The sequence below is a fragment of the Sebastes fasciatus genome, chromosome 8 (genome assembly GCF_043250625.1).
Source record: "Sebastes fasciatus isolate fSebFas1 chromosome 8, fSebFas1.pri, whole genome shotgun sequence".
Classification (NCBI taxonomy): domain Eukaryota; kingdom Metazoa; phylum Chordata; class Actinopteri; order Perciformes; family Sebastidae; genus Sebastes; species Sebastes fasciatus.
In genome coordinates, this window is record NC_133802.1 from 24,846,636 (window position 1) to 24,863,273 (window position 16,638).

The following is a 16,638-nucleotide window of genomic DNA, read 5'->3' on the forward strand; positions in this document are numbered from 1 at the left end:
GTGACTTGTTCCCAAAAGTCCAGATGTGCTTGAGATTAGCTCTCAAGTATTGAAATTTGTGACTCAGCCCTATTTTATATAGGAGAACTAATACAATATCTATCAAGGTTGTGGTGTGTTACGCACCGTCGGGTCTCTTGTAATTTTGTTTATGTTTTTGCTGCTTCAGGATCACCAGACTGACATTTGGGAGCGTTGCTGCTGGTACTGTAGACCCCCTTGCAGAAGAATGGCCAAAGAGCAGAAACCAAGCAAGGCAGAAACATTTGTACTGGCTGGATCGAATGGTCACAATGGCCAACAATGGCAGACTGGACTGAGTAACGCGGTCAGTCATCCTTCAGGCACAGACCACATGTCGAAGATGGCCCGCGTTGCTTCGGATGTGAGGCAGAAGTGTGCGGCCTACGTGCTAGCGCTGAGACCGTGGAGCTTCAGTGCCTCGCTCACGCCGGTGGCCCTCGGGAGCGCCTTGGCGTACAAACTGGAAGGCTCTGTGGACTTGGTCATCCTGATGGTGTGCGCGGTGACCGTCCTAGTAGTCCACGGGGCAGGCAACCTTGTAAACACCTACTATGACTTCTCCAAAGGGATTGACCACAAGAAGAGCGACGACAGGACTCTTGTGGATGAAATCTTGGCACCGCAGGATGTCGTTATGTTTGGAGCCTTGTTATATTCTTTGGGGTGCTTGTGCGCCACTCTGCTCTATTTCCTGTCTACACTTAGACTGGAGCACCTAGCCCTTATTTACTTCGGGGGACTGTCCAGCTCTTTTTTATACACTGGAGGTGAGTAAAATATTAACTTGAATCTCTTGGATTGCTGCCTCACTTCATCATCTGCTGCCCCAGTCACTAAAAGCACACACGTCTTATTTAAGCTGCACTTGGCAACGTTGCATGTTAGTGGCTCCAGATGCCAGCCAAAATAAGAATCTGCGTATGATACCAGGAAAGTGGTCACTCCGTTATATGTTGTTACCAAAGGACAGAAAAACAAACACTGATAAGTACATCTTTTATTTACTCATGGCAGTTGAATGATCAGTTCACCCAAGACATATAAAAATTAGGGCTACCTATTGATTAAAATATTTAATCGTAATTAATCGCATGCTTGTCCAGGATTAATCACGACTAATCGCACATTAAAGGGAAATTTATCAACTTATCAACATGGGAGTGGGCAAATATACTTGCTTTAAGCAAATGTATGTATATATTTATTATTGGAAATCAATTAACAACACAAAACAATGACAAATATTGTCTAGTAACCCTCACAGGTACTGCATTTAGCATAAAAAAATATGCTCAAATCATGACATGGCAAACTGAATCCCAACAGGCAACAACAGCTGTCAGTGTGTCAGTGTGCTGACTTGACTATGACTTGCCCCAAACTGCATGTGATTATCATAACGTGGGCATGTCTGTAAAGGGGAGACTCGTGGGTACCCATAGAACCCATTTTCATTCACGTATCTTGAGGTCAGAGGTCAAGGAACCCTTTTGAAAATGGCCATGATAGTTTATCCATGCCACAATTTAGTGTAAGTTTGGAGTTTCTGTTGTAGCCTCACTTTGCGATTCAGGCCAGTTTTGTTTTGGTGTGTTTTTGCCTAAAAATGTTTTCCTCATATAGTTTAAAACGTAATTATAGGGGAACTCTACAAAGGTGTATTAGGGTCATTGTATGTAAAAAAAAAAAAAAACGGGTAACGCCAGTTTTTTTTCTCTCGTAAATTTACTACTTTAATCTTGGAAATTCTTTTCCGAGTTTTTTCTCTGAATATAACTGGCCGGCTTTGTAATTTTTTTACCTAATTGCCCTAATACTCTGTCACACCGTCGTAGAACTGCACTGTAACAGATACAGATAAAGGTCAGTTTTCCTTCTCATGATTAATGCTACTCATCCTGTATTACCAGTTGCATAGTTGTCTTTTTCGAGTCTGAGAAAATAACCCTGATGATGTCATTGGGGTTATCTAAGCTTGGGCTTTCACTCTACAAATATAACAGAAACCCTGTGTTACAACCTGTGGGACTGGAGTTGGAAAGACTGTCTTTACCAGGCAGAATGTAAAGATGATATTTGTTGCATTATGGGATGTGTAGGTTTTTAAAGGAATACTTCACCCACAAAATGACCATTTGTATATGAATAACTCAGCCCGTGTTACCTTGCACGGCTCCATAAATTAATAGAATACAAGCTTTTAATCGTGGATTATTATTATTTACAAATGAGCACACACTTCTTAACCTTTTTCTGTCTAAAATAAATAGAAATGACTTGAAATGAATTATGAAACGGCCATTATGAAAGACAAACTCTACGGAGTCTCTGCAGCATTGATTTCGTTCATCATCATTTTTTTTTTCTCCAGGCATTGGCCTCAAGTACGTGGCCCTGGGAGACGTGGTAATCCTCATCACCTTTGGCCCACTGGCGGTCATGTTTTCCCACGCGGTGCAGGTCGGCTACCTGTCAGCGCTGCCGCTGGTTTACGCCATCCCGCTGGCCCTCAACACAGAAGCAATCCTCCACAGCAACAACACCAGAGACATGGACTCTGATAAGCAGGCGGGCATCGTCACCCTGGCCATCCTAGTAGGCCCCACGCTGTCCTACATCCTCTACAACCTCCTGCTCTTCGTCCCCTACGTCCTCTTCTGCATCCTCGCCACCCGTTACACCATCAGCATGGCGCTGCCTCTGCTCACGCTGCCCATGGCCTTCCCCCTGGAGAAGCAGTTCCGCAGCCGATGCTACGCCAAGATCCCCCAGAAGACGGCCAAGCTCAACCTCCTCATGGGACTTTTCTACGTGTTCGGGATAATTCTGGCACCTCCTGGCAGCTTGCCCTCACTGTGATTAATTAAATCTGATATTTCAAAATTTTGTTGTTTTAATACAAACTAGTTTATGTACCTCTTTGTATTTGTACGAAGCTATCCGAGGGCTTTAACTGGCTTTAATTTATTGTCATATTTATATGTCGAACAGATTTAGTTTAGGTCCTCCTCTGTGACACTGAAGGCATAATCAGACATATTTTTTCAGTATTAAGCCTGCTGTAATGTGTTGATGAACGTAAGAAGTGTTGGTGTCATTTTGTAGAGGAAGGCAACATTTTCATCATCTAAGGACACACGGTTAACCTACAGTTGCCGTATTTGTTGTTCTCCAAGACACAGCAAAACACCGGTACCTAAAAACATCAATAAACCATTATTGTTATATTGTCAACATTGTACTCTGCTCGGTACACGCTGTTAATTTGTTCATTGAGATTTTTTTCTTTTTTCTTTGGAGAGCCAAATAGTATTTCATTGGATTGTAATAAACTCACTGACGCTGATGTCCCATGTGTTCATTTGGATCAAAGTTCACTTTGATTGCAATTTGATGACCAATATTGGTTTAAGGCGAGACACTACAGGCAAAAACCGGTCTACTACAAATACAAGCACTGGTCAAGAGAGATTTTGGGCTATTTTGCTTCCATAACATCTCAAGACAACAGTCTTCTTTCAGACTAGTGGAAAGAAAACTTCCAAAATGCACATTTAGGTTTTTATTTTACTACTTTGTCTATTGCGCGTCTGTAGATTTCTCCTAAATTCACCCAAAGTTAGCATTAGATAATTCCTCATTTGCATATTTAAACATACAATTTCAGAAAACTTTTAATACAAAAAATAATTGTCTTGATGTAAGTAATCAACTGGGGAAGTTTCATGGCGATATCTATTAGTTAAATTGTTTACCCTATTCATGGGTTGTCTCCCCTCAATGTCATTTTAATGAACAGTGTTCAAATCATTTTTGATTTTAATGGTAAAAAAGATTTCTGAGTTTTCATATGAGATGTAACAGTACATGAAGGGATAAAGCAGCACCTTTATCTCCATTCAAAATCTGGCAGTTCAATGGCTGTCATATGGGTTGCATCACTGGTTTCCAACATGGGGGTCCCGACCCCCACTAAGGGCCGCCAAAGCTGCACGATTTGATTTTAAGGGGCGCAAGACCACTTTTAAAAAAAATATACAGATGGCCTATATCTCAGAATTTCATTCCTTTCTGTGAAGAAAACTAAATGAAGTTATTTTTTTACTTGGATTATTATTTAAGATATTAAAAAAGACTTGAACACAAGCTAATATGTTCACAGAGCCTTCCCTCTCTGTTAAACAGCAAAACAACCAAAGAACTAATAGAACAACGACCAAGCGTCAGGGAGAAGAAAACACTGAATTTGTCAACAAAAAAAAAAAAGCCAATTAAGTATGTATGATTGTTAGAAATAAAAAATGCATAATACAGACAGAGAATTGTATTAAAAAGTCCTAAAAATAGCAGGAAAACTCATCTCTGATGCAACATTCACAGGAAATAATCTGTCAAAAGTTACACAAACTTCCTACAGTTAATTGTACAGTTTATCAGTTGTTGTTCTGTACTGTTATTGCTATGCACTGAATATAATATGAAATATCAATAAAATATGTCCCTTACTCAGGGGTCGTCAGTTTACTCAATGATAGAAAAGGTTTCCCTCAAGGAAAAAGGATGGGAACCCCTGGTTACACAATCAATGTAACATGACAACATAACAATAATGGTTTGTATACTTGTTTCATTTGATACGAACATAACTCAATAATTGAATAGAGTCAATATAGATGAAATAGCCCATAATATAAGATTATATTAAATTTTTTTTAAAACATGAAATTAAAAAGTGTACATTTACAAAAACTCTGGATATGTGTAACATGGTATTTGTCAGCAGGGGGCGCTATTAAACAACCATCAAGCCCAACATGCACAGAAACCTTCACAGACTGTGTAGATCCTGTTAAATGCAGTATTTGTGGGGTCACAACAATCAGTTCAACTTGTAGTATATTATGTGTCTTCAAAAAGCAAAACTTGTATTAATTAAAAAAAATAAAATCAATTCAAATTATTATGTATTAATTTAATTAGGCTATATACTGCACGTTTCATTGACCATTTTCATTTGTTCTTTTTTGTTACTCTCCTGTAACATACAGTATATTATTGTTTATGTCATCTTATATTATCTCTTAGAAACTCCCTAAAACATAAAACACCTTCTGAAGAAAGTAATTTGAAACAAAAGAGCAGAAAGCCCAGAAGCTCTATCATTATCAGACATTACAGTATATATTTTAATGTAACATTTCATTACTTTGCATGCAACATGTGTGGTGTGTCCTATTGATTGTCCTTTATTCATTCACTGCTTTTGGAAAAATAATTTTTCAGTAGTTACTGTGTTTGAGTATTTAGATTCAAATTTTGTATTAGGGTTTCATTGAGAAGCTCCTAAGCTTAATTTTAATAATTATCTGCTGCTGTGTGGGTTTCCACCCACAGCCTTAAGACATGTGGGGCAAATTAATTAGAAATTAGAAATTGCCACTCCCATGTTGTAAATGTTGTAAATAGTTCATTAAGATTCTAATAAACACGTTAACATGAGCCTGTGTCTGTGTTTCATATATAGATATAATATTAATATGATCATACTGTGAAATGTAATTGCCGTTATGGCTGAGCTGTGATTCCTTACAGACACTGATGTAACACCTCCAGGGGCCTGACAAAGAAAGAATTACAAGTGATGATTTGGGGAATTTTTAAATTTTTTTAAAGCTGTTTTTATATACACATTTTCCATAAAAACAGGTGAACAGGTTACAAGTAATTTTTTTCTTCTTTGATTTCAATTTTAAATGATTTGTGTAGATTCTTGTTTTGCACATTTGCACATTGCAAAGTTGAAACGTATTCTATATTCCTACAGAGTTATAAAAGTTATATCATATTCCTATGGAGTCCAGACTGTTAAGCAATTATTTTGGAGGTAATATACAGTGGTTATTTTTGAAAATTTGTTCTCATTACTGCAATAGTTCATAGTGAGTATGCTGCTTCTGTTATGCTGCAGAATGAGAAGGGAAATCAAACTGTACAGATAAAATGGCATTTATCATCAGCAGGGAGGAGTAGAAGGAAGGCCAGAATAGCAGTAATATGGAAATTTTTTCTAAATATTTTCACGAAGAATGTATTTCTCTCATTTCATGTTTGCATTGAAAATGCATATGCAACAACAACAAAAATCTACTCAATCTTGTGAAGGGCTCATTGCATGGGTGTAATATAGCCTAAAAAAGGTATAAAATTCAAGTCTCCTTCAAAAAATAATCCAAGGGTTTGTGCAAAATTAAATCTAAATTTTAATTTAATCAAAATTTAAATACCTTTATTTCAGTGCTTGAAGTGGAAAAAATAAGTGTCAGTACTCTTATTCACATGTTAGTGTGTGTATCAGCAATCTCTCGCCACTTATTCCTATATATTCATTATTTATTTAAGCATGTTAAACTGTGTCAGTCATAATCAACTGTGGTTTTATTGCTATATTATTATACTTGGGCTATGCATCTTCTATAGTAGGTCTATAATACTCCAATAATATTCCAACTGGAACATTACACGGTTAAGGTGATGTGTTTGTATATTTACCCATAGTGTAGTGATGCTCCTACATATTATGCAGCAGTATAAAGAGATGCATGCTGAATTTTGACAGTGAATAAAAGGTACTAGGAGATATCAAGTTTGGTAGTCCTCCCCCAATAAAATTTGAAGTTTTTTTTGACATGGCAATAAATATTTAAAATGACCAACGCATTGCCACTGACATGGGTCTTCATCAGAGTATTGCCATGCAAAATAAAGCTATTTTAATTTTGCACAAACCCTACAGTGTGCCTTGGATTATTTTTGAAGGAGACTTGCATTATATACTTTTTTGAGACCATATTCCCCCCAGGCAATGAGACCTTCACAAGATTGAGCAGATTTTTTGTTTGTTTGTTGCATATGCATTTTCAGTGCAATGCAAACATGAAATATACAACTAGTCAATATGATTAAGTTAAATATGTAAGTAATGAATTGGTAATGTGATTAAGTATTATAAATAATGAATTGGTATTCTGGATTGATAACAAATTTATAATTTGATAAGGATAATTATATCAGTAATTAATTTATATTTCTGTATGACAGAGATAAAAGGTAATAATTATAGTAGACAAATTTAGGAAAATGTAATTAGAGTATATGTATGGCTCAATAAGGAAGCTGGTTAATTATTAATGAATGATTTATGGAAAAGGGGTGGGATTAAATAAGTTTGTACTTCTTCTCACTCCTTTTCAAATATGTATATAAAGGCATCAAGTGTTTGACAATTTGTTTTTCTTATGCTTTTCATTGTATGTAAATACTACTTCTTTCTGGCTGTCCACTTGTTGGTATGATCATTCTCTTTTTCTTTAATTTTCTGTATTCTACATGTTCGAAATAAATTTTGAAATGAAATAAGAGTATTATAAATACATTATTCATGAAAATATTAACAAAAATATGTCCATATTACAGCTATTCGGCAACATAACAGAGGCAGCATACTCACTATGAATTATTGCAGTAATGAGTACTAAAACATAAGGACTAAAAGATAACCATTTAAAAAAAATAAGATCTGTATACTACCCCCAAAACAATTGCTTAACAGACTATAATACTATTTCTATGGACTCCATAGGAATATGATATAATTTGTATAGAATACAGACCATATTCCACTCGTGCAATGAGCCCTTCACAAGCTTTGAATAAACACAGTACACCTGATGCACTCAAAGAGCTGCTGTATGCGATTACCACAAAAACCCAGCAAGCTACTCCGTTATCTTAAAAAACAAAAACTTCCACTTACCTCCATAACACTCTTTTATTCAATCTAATTACAAAAATTTCAGCAAAGCATATCTTACCTGTGAAGATGATTCTTTTTATCTGCTTGAAATCAAACCTACAGTTGAATTTGTTTTGCTTATAACGAGGAACACGTGAAGGCAGCATTAGTAGTGACGCAACGCATGGGCGTGTTGTCATGGTGGCTGTGCGCTGCAAAAACCTTCCAATATATTTTATGTACTTATTTGTCCTAAAACAAGCCATGTCAGCGTTGACGGTGAACAACGACATGGAATTATATTTTACTTAGTCTTGACAAAGGCCCGGTAAGTAGCTAGCTAACCTACACCATGAAATAAGTTGTTTTTTATGCCAATAAGTGATGGCCAAAACATGAGTTAGCTAGCTAGCGTCAACGTTAGACAAGCTAGTAGTAACGCATAATCCCAATTTAGTTCACAATATTGCCAAGTTATTGTTACCCAGAGCGTCTTTATATATGTTATAGCGAATTGATAGATAATTGTACATTATATGTCACTTCTCTGAAGATGATTTGCCTGTCAAAAGAGATTCCCAATTCAAAACTGCGTTAAGATTTTGCTGTATTATGGAGGGCGATAGGAAGCAGTTTGAGTTGATTCTTACAGTATGTGTTCAATCTAGAAACGGGCATTTGAGCTCTAAGAAGAAATGTTTGGGGTTTATATGTATGCCGATGAAGCCGATTAGTGTCATGTAACAATATTATATAAAAAAGTCTGCCCTCTTTTGTAAGAACCCTTCACATTATCAAAGTGATTAAAAATTGGCGCATTTTTGAATGAGGTTTGGTGTGACGCTGTCTCCACATTAGAGATAGTAGTATCTGGGCTTTGACTTGACTAGCAAGTGAGCTAACTTCGGTGTCATCTGACTAGTGGGCTAGTAGTGAAAACAAAAGAGAAGCCAATTAAGTATGTATGATTGTTAGAAATAAAAAATCATAATACAGATAGAGAATTATAATAAAAAGTCCTAAAAAACCCCCAGGAAAACTCATCTCTAATGCAACATTCACAGGAAATAATCTGCTCAAAAATTCACACAAACTTCCTGCAGTTAAAAAAAAAACTAAATTAAGTTATTTTTTATGATATTAAAAAAGGGCACGATGAAGACTTGAACACAAGCTAGTTATGTTCACAGAGCCTTCCCTCTCTGTTCAACAGCAAAACAACCAAAGAGCTAATAGAACAATGACCAAGTGTCAGGGAGAAGAAAACACTGAATTTGTAAAAAAAAAAGAAGCCAATTAAGTATGTATCATTGTTAGAAATAAAAAAAAATGCATAATACAGACAGAGAATTGTATTAAAAAGTCCCTAAAAATAACAGGAAAACTCATCTTTGATGCAACATTCACAGGAAATAATCTGCTCAAAAGTTACACAAACTTCCTGCAGTTATTGCCTTCAATATTTGGTTTAATTGTACAGTTTATCAGTTGTTGTTCTGTACTGTTATGGTTATGCACTGAATATAATATGAAATATCAATAAAATATGTCCCTTAGTCAGGGGGTCGTCAGTTTACTCAATGATAGAAAAGGGATCTATTAGCTAAAAGTCTGCCCTCTTTCGTAAGAACCCCTTCACAGTATCCAAAGTAATTACAAATTTGTGACGCTGCCTCCACATTAGAGATAGTATCTGTGCTTTGACTTGACTAGCAAGTGAGCTAACTTCTGCTATCTGACTACCGGGGTTGTTTTTACTGTACATGTCACCATTAGACAAGCTGTCAGTCTGTTGTGTTGAATGGTAGGAACAGTTGTTGTCACCTGACTTGAGCTAAAAAAAAAAGTACAGAAGTATGTGAGCATAAAGTGAAACCGATTTCATCCATGATATGAGCACTGTTTGAGAAAGTCTTGAGAGTCTACTGGTTAAGGACTGTGACAATATGCTGTATGAAGAGCTCTTGTTACACAAGGCCTAACCCTTTACACCTGTCAACTTTCTGGTCATTTTGGTAGTGATGAAGCAGAGCCCAGCAGCAGTTGTCACACACTGGAGCTGCAACTGGACATAGTCAGGATTGCTCTCTCTCAGCCACACCTACTTGGAAAGCAAAGTTTTAGTCATCTGCTGTTTCTTTGTCTTGTTGTCCCTGCTTGGCGCCACAAATCTAAATCACAATAAACAAGCCTGGAATGCTTGCTGGCTTACATCACAGACATGGCTAGTGTTTTAGAGAAAACAAGAAGTTGATTGAGAAGAAATGGGGAAAATATTGAATGGAAATTATCAAGGTAAGAGTTTTTACACACTTGGGATAACTTTTTTGGAAAGGGGTTTCCACTCTCTTCATCTCTCTGTTAAGGTACAGCGCCTGTTTTTGTCTATTTTAGCGCTTGGTCTCTGAATAGACCTTTTCTCATAAATTCTTGGTATGCATTTGTCTCTGCACATGTTTCTTTTTAGCAGTTTAAGACTGAAAGGCAAATGAATTCCTCCAGACTCTGTGTATAGGGCATATTTTTAGAGACATTTTTAAAAATGAATTAATGGACACCACAACGATAACTGCAAAGATAAGATAAGTTAAGCTTTCATTGATCCCTTAAGGGGGAATTTGGGTGTTGCAGCAGCACAAGGACAGTACAGAAGCTAGCTTTTGGATTATAGCAACCTTTTGTTTGACTGAGGAATGCTAACTGTGTTTCCACGTCACTTTTCAAACATGCAGTGTGTTTATCAAGAAAACTATCCGACTATAATTTAAAAGGAAAAGTCATTCCTGGCTCACAGACATGGCATGATATTCCAATGTGGAGCTTGACAGTACCTGTCACTACAATAGAGTGATAGCTTTACACACAGTAACCAGTATTCTTAGCCGCAGGCTAAAACATGTATTTTTTGACTGAGGTTACAGAAAGAAATTAAGCTATCTAGTGGAGAGTAATTCTTCTTGGTGGAAAAAAACCTTTGAACCTGATGCACGTGAAATTAAGTGAAATGTTTTAGAATTAGTCTAGATTAAAGTTTTAGTAGGCAACCGCTGATAATGAAGACGGAAAAGAGAGTCTGCACACTAGATAATGCTCCCATGAACAAAGATTTAATTGCATGGGAGCATTATCTAGTGGGCAGACTCTGTGCAGACCGCCTTTTACATATTCTTCTGTCCAGTACCTAGTATTTATCGTCTGGATGTACATGCTTTTTAAATATTCCTTTAACCAGTGATATTGATGCAGTTATACAATACTGACAGCAAGGTAAATATTCTAAATATAGCGTGCACTTAAACGGATATCGATTACGTTAGGTAAGTCTTTCTTTTAGGTGTCTAAAATATGTTTTGCTGCCGGCCCCGTCCACAGCAGTACATTGCTTTGCTTCCATGTGGTAACTCCTGTCTGTTTCTCCAAACTGGGGGCGTGCTGACCGTCATCTACTGTAGGTAATACACTGACTATGGATAAGTACCTCATACAACCCCACTTCAAAACACCTGAACTATCCCTTTAAGGTTGGCTAATATGATATATACTATCTATATATACAGTATGTATAGCATGAAACGATAGAAATTTGCAGACAGTTTTGATTTGAATTTCCAGGTAAGGCACCATATCATGATATACAGTATATCATCGATATCAAAATCAAACTTATCCTGTGAAGGAAGATTTTATCTGTATGGCCCACCCCGAGCGTTGCTTAATGGTCAGTTGACACATGTTGAAGAAGGGAGACTTGTTTAGGATCTTCCCAGCTGGACTGAGGATTTAGACCAGCAGCCCTCTGGCTACAAGCCAGTCCTGTAATAGTTACAAAGATGACAGCTTCCTCTAGAGAGTCATTTGGTTTGACATGGACGGAGTAAACGTCATTGATCTCTGTGAGAATATTTGGTGCCTGTGGCAGCAGTTTGTTAGAGGATATAGGATCCAGTACCTACAGTTGAAGCAGCTGGTCCTGATTAGATTAAAGGGTAACTTCAGTATTTTTCAACCTGGACCCTATTTTCCCATGTTTTTGTGTCTAATGCACTAATGGCGACAACAATTTCTGAAATTGGTCCAGTATTTAGGGAGAGCGCTGCAGACAGCAGCTGCTCACAAGCTGCAATATGGTGCTCTCGGGGCAAGACGGTCATTTAAGTCCACTAAAAGTGCTTGTTTTTGCCATGACGGGCTCTGATTGTTATTATAAGTGTCTGACAACATTATGGAAAGAGTCTCGCTCAAGGAGAAGTCTCGTTCTGAAATCTGGCGAGGTGACGTGTTGCCGGAAGACATCGGTGGAATAGTGGAATACATCCATGGGGGAAACGCGAGTGCCAGCCGGACAGAGTTTGTTTTGTTGGAGTACAGAAAGCATAGCTTAGTGTTATCTACAAGATTTTCAATGTCATGGCTGAATATTTAGATGATCTCGACAATGTGGATGAGGACTTTGAATTCGATGGCCGCCCGTATTTATTTGAACCAGAGTATACGGATATTCAGATTTCACAACGAGACTTCTCCGTGAGCGGGACTTGGACACAATAACAAACAGACCGGATCAAGAGAAAGGTAGGAAAAACGTTTCTCTGTAGGCTCCTCTCACCTATAAACAAAAAACATGGGAAAATAGGGTTCAGGTTGAAAAATACAGTTACCCTCTAATATTATATATAAGTGTGGTAAAGGGTGACATGACATCGTGGTGAGTCAGGTTTGAATTCACAAGGCAGAGTTGATTTGGGCTTTATCCTGAACAGTAAGGATGGCTTGCTCAAGTAGTCCAGGCCAGAGTACACAGGACAGGAACAGAGTATTTGACATGGATTTGGCTGTTCCCTCTACTCTTTTGTAATTTACTAGAGGGTCCAAACAATGTTTGGTTACCTGCCAGAATGATTGATTGATCATACACACCTCACAGCTGTGTGCCAGCGTCTCAGCTTTGTGTTTTTCCCCCAGCTGTAACCATTATCTCAACGGTCTTCCCGGTCTGATGACTGCCATCACATGTGTGTGTGTCACTGTCTATTTGAAGAGGAGCTGCATGAATGAATGCCCCCTTTTGTACGATGTAGACCAGCAAGTCTATTACACAGACAGCAGCAGCTTTGTTTACAAGATGGGAGAGTGGTGTGATAAACTTCATTATAAGCCTGCAGGTCTCGACCACTTCCTAAACCCCCCCGTTCATTCATTAGCTACTCATGTCCTGGTAATACCAGCTGTACATTCATGTGCGTGTGCCAGACAGAATGCTGTTTTTGGCAACCATATTGTAGAGGTCTCCCACAGCTGTGGACACATTAAAGAGTATTGTTCAAGGCTAGGAAAGCATTGGGAAACACACACACTTCCCTCTTTCCTGTGTGAGCCTGCAGGAGACTTTGGGCTGGTATTGCCAGCCCACCAGCAGTGGTTGCACAAGCCAGTTTGCCACTGAAAATGAGGATCATGGCAGGTGCCCATTCATCAAAATCAAAATCTCCTCCAGCCCCTTCCCTATTCCTTTCCCTGTACACCCCCCATACAAGCACCCAAAAAAAATAACAACACCCAGACCCTCCCCCAGAAACATATTGCCCCTCCCCCACCCCTCTGTCCTCTGCTCGTCTGCTCATTGGCAGTATAGCAAAGCTGTCCCCGCTATGAAAGACAGGGCTTTACATCCTTATGTAGAGATTTGATGTGTTTGTACATATTGATCAGTAAACACAGCGTGTTGGCTTTACATGCGTGTCACTGACGCTCACGTCCGTGGTGATGGAATATAGCATCAGAGGAGTCCTATGCGGAGCAGAGCCCATTGGCCAGCTTTTATGCGAGAGCAAGGGTACGTCGACCTGAATGCAGTGCTTGTCGGGCAGCCGCTCTCCCTGGCTGTCCTCATCCCTCTCCGCTCCTCTCCTCCTCCTCCACGGTGGTAATCCTTGCTGACACAACGCACAAAGGACTAAATGCTGGCCGCATCCTCCAGCAGCAGGGCTCTCTCCTCTTCCTCCAGCTCTGATCCTTTACAGCCAGGCGGCTCGCCTGTACAGCAGGACACTGTTTCTGTACGACTGCTTGTATATCACATCTCTGGAATACCGGCCTGGCTGCCGTCCTCCTCCACCCCCTGTATCCCCTCCTCCTCCTCCTCCTCCTCCGGTTCATTCAGGGAGTGCATCAGAACAGGGCTTCATCCCTGAGGAGACGTTTTTTTATCTCGCTGGAGCTGGTGGGACCACTGGTAGCTTTTTTCACCATCTGATGCGTTTATGTAGCAGGAGGTAGGAGCTGTTTCCTCTCCTTCCCTGATTTTTTTGCTCTCTCTATTCACCCTACTGCACATCACTATACCAACAGGTAAACCAGCTAAACAGGACATGCTTTATTTATCAAGTGATGCAGTTTCCGTCAATGCTAGCACGTCTGTGATGATGCTGTTATTATTTTAAGATAGAGCTATTGAAAATTAATCAGATTTCGAAAATAAGATTAGCCATACAGTGTCCTTCGTCTTGAATGAAATATGGCTGCTTCATAGTGGACAACTGTGGCGATTTCACTGTTTACCTCCCAGAAAGGTAAAATGATCACGTGCAAAGACAACATGCATGCAGTCGGTATAGGTCCGTGGCCACGCTGCTACAATTGTGCCACATGTCGTTGCAATCTGTAGTAAAGCCAGTAGACATACTAAGCAGACGGGCAGACATCTGGCTGGCTTGGCTGCCGCTATCACTGTTTGTGTAGCAGACTGGTGACCATCAAAAGCTAGTTTAAAAGAAGCTATTACAACATTAGGTACAACATATATGACATTAACTATATCGTATAGAGTGACATATTTTATGGATATTTCACATTATATTCAAAGCATAACAATAACATTGCAGAAAAACGGATAAACCGTACAATTACCCCAAATAGTGAACGCAGCGATTTGGATGAATTTTGAGCAGATTATTTCCTGTGAATATTACACCAGAGATGAGTTTCCTGTTATTTTTAAGAACTTTTAATACAATTCTGTCTGCTGTTTTTTTTTTTTTTTTTTTACAATCATACATACTTTATTGGCTTATTTTTTGTCAAATTTAGTGTTTTCTTCTCCCTGACCCTTGGTCATTGATCTGTTAGGTCTTTGGTCGTCTGTGTACTTTTTGAATGCAGGACGAGGCCGTTTAGCAGAGAAGGGAAGGCTCTGTGAATATAACTTGTGTTCAGGTCTTCACCGTGCCCTTATCCTGTTTATATGTTAAATAATAATCCAAGCTTTAAAAATAACACTTTTATTTAGTTTTGTTCACAGAAATGAATGAAATGCAGAGATATACTGTAGGCCAACTGTAATAGTTGTTTACACCCCTTAAAATCAAGAAGTTCTTGTGACCCCCCCTTGAAGGTTTGGTGACCAGGTTGGGAACCAGCGACTACAGTGATGTGAGAATCAGTACCAAAAATATTTTAATCATATAGTGTGGGTGTAGGGTTTCATTTAAGGAAGATGATTGCATTGCTTAGATATTGATTTTCATCTTTCAAGCCCTGAATGAAATGATCCTATCCAGGCTTAGTTTAGATAAGATTAAACGATGTGTTTGTTTCGGGTTAAGTCAGTACAAATTGTCATTGCACATGTAGTAACATGTGACTCAGTATTGACTTTTGAAGTGACGTTTGACTTGAGGTCTGAGCCTGGACTGATAGAGCACAGCAGTTTGGATTTACAGTTGTTTAAGCTCATTTTTACAAGAGACTGGCCTTAACAAACACAATAAATGATCAAATCTTCCTCACACTGCTGATTATGTGACATGACAATGCCCCTACAAAGTAATGCATTTACCTGAAACACAGTACTCTTGTGTCTTTTGGAAGTTATTTCTTCACCTTACGCAGCCAGTATGCTGTTTTTTTTTTTTTCTTTCCAGATAAGGCATCAGGCTCGTCCAGTCCTTGAGCAACATCTGTCAAAAAATCAACTGAGCAGAGGAGAATAGAACTACATGTTCCAAAACAAAGAGCAAAGTTCACAGCAAACCAAATAGTAAGACTGCCAGAACAGGGTTCACTCCCCTGTTAGTAGGACGACTGCTTCATAGCGCTCAAGGTTTCAGATGGTGCTGCTGGTTGACCTGGGATAAAAGGCTTGTGGTGTCACGGCACGCTGGAATCATACATCTTCTAACATGTTCAAAAGCGGGCTGAAGATCATGGGGCGTGAGTATGATAATCCACAATAATTTGATAATCTCAGCATGGTGTCATCAAACGTACAGTTAGTGTTCTCAGGGTATCGTGGTTTGCTGTGGTAGCGGTTTTGTAAAAGGCTGCAGGGATAAAAGTTTGCTGATGGGAAGAATTCTGCTGGTATCCAGTTGCTTTTTAAATCTGTTGTTGCGACCATTAAGCTTTGTAGCGATGCTTTTGGACAAAGCTGACACATATTTGAAGATGTCTATACATTTTGGATTAGTTTAATTATAAGTTATCATTATTTTCCACACTCCACAGCGCTTGTTTGAGTGAGATTTGTGAAAAGGAAGGTAGGCCAAGCAGAAGCCTGAAATGGAAAATCTAATTTTAGGCCTGTCGCCCACTCTGAAGAAATCTTTGTAAATGTGTTATTTACTCAGGGTCCTTATTGATTTTCCTGAAAGTCCTCTGGCCACCAGATGTTTCTGACACCAACCAGTTCCAGCAGGCTTTTACTCTATTTCTGATATTAAGGCTGATGAGGCTAAAGCCATAGAGCTTCTGTGTAGATTGCACTTTGCTAAGCATTTAGTGGCAGTGATATGAAGAAAAAACCAGCACAGGCAAACAGCCTCTTC

The 16,638-nt window shown here is 38.7% G+C and overlaps 2 protein-coding genes across 7 annotated transcripts in view; both read left to right on the forward strand.

Annotated features, from left to right (window-relative positions):
• The first annotated feature begins 229 nt into the window (after positions 1 to 229).
• On the forward strand, positions 230 to 3,367 carry ubiad1 (UbiA prenyltransferase domain containing 1). The gene is made up of 2 exons (XM_074644611.1): positions 230 to 791; positions 2,396 to 3,367. Exons 1-2 carry the CDS (start codon positions 230 to 232, stop codon positions 2,881 to 2,883), a joined length of 1,050 nt encoding a protein of 349 aa, XP_074500712.1. The 3' UTR covers positions 2,884 to 3,367.
• Positions 3,368 to 7,985: 4,618 nt separating this feature from the next.
• mib2 (MIB E3 ubiquitin protein ligase 2) overlaps positions 7,986 to 16,638 on the forward strand; it is a 51,301-nt gene continuing 42,648 nt past the window's right edge. For 2 of the 6 annotated variants that reach the window (XM_074644602.1, XM_074644604.1), the window contains exon 1: positions 7,986 to 8,144. Coding sequence is in view for 3 of the 6 variants with exons in the window: in XM_074644599.1 (XP_074500700.1) it covers positions 10,081 to 10,111 (31 nt within the window). In the remaining 3 variants the exon portion in view is untranslated. Of the gene's footprint in view, positions 8,145 to 9,835; positions 10,112 to 14,018; positions 14,165 to 15,866; positions 16,025 to 16,638 lie in introns of those variants that run through there. The other 4 variants (XM_074644598.1, XM_074644601.1, XM_074644599.1 and 1 more) reach the window with 3 other exon arrangements.

Excerpts from the sequence above, each read along its gene's own strand:
- ubiad1 (XM_074644611.1), top strand. The coding sequence starts at position 230 with ATGGCCAAAGAGCAGAAACCAAGCAAGGCAGAAACATTTGTACTGGCT. Across the intron at positions 792-2,395 it reads CTCTTTTTTATACACTGGAG|GCATTGGCCTCAAGTACGTG; the intron begins GTGAGTAAAATA and ends TTTTTTCTCCAG.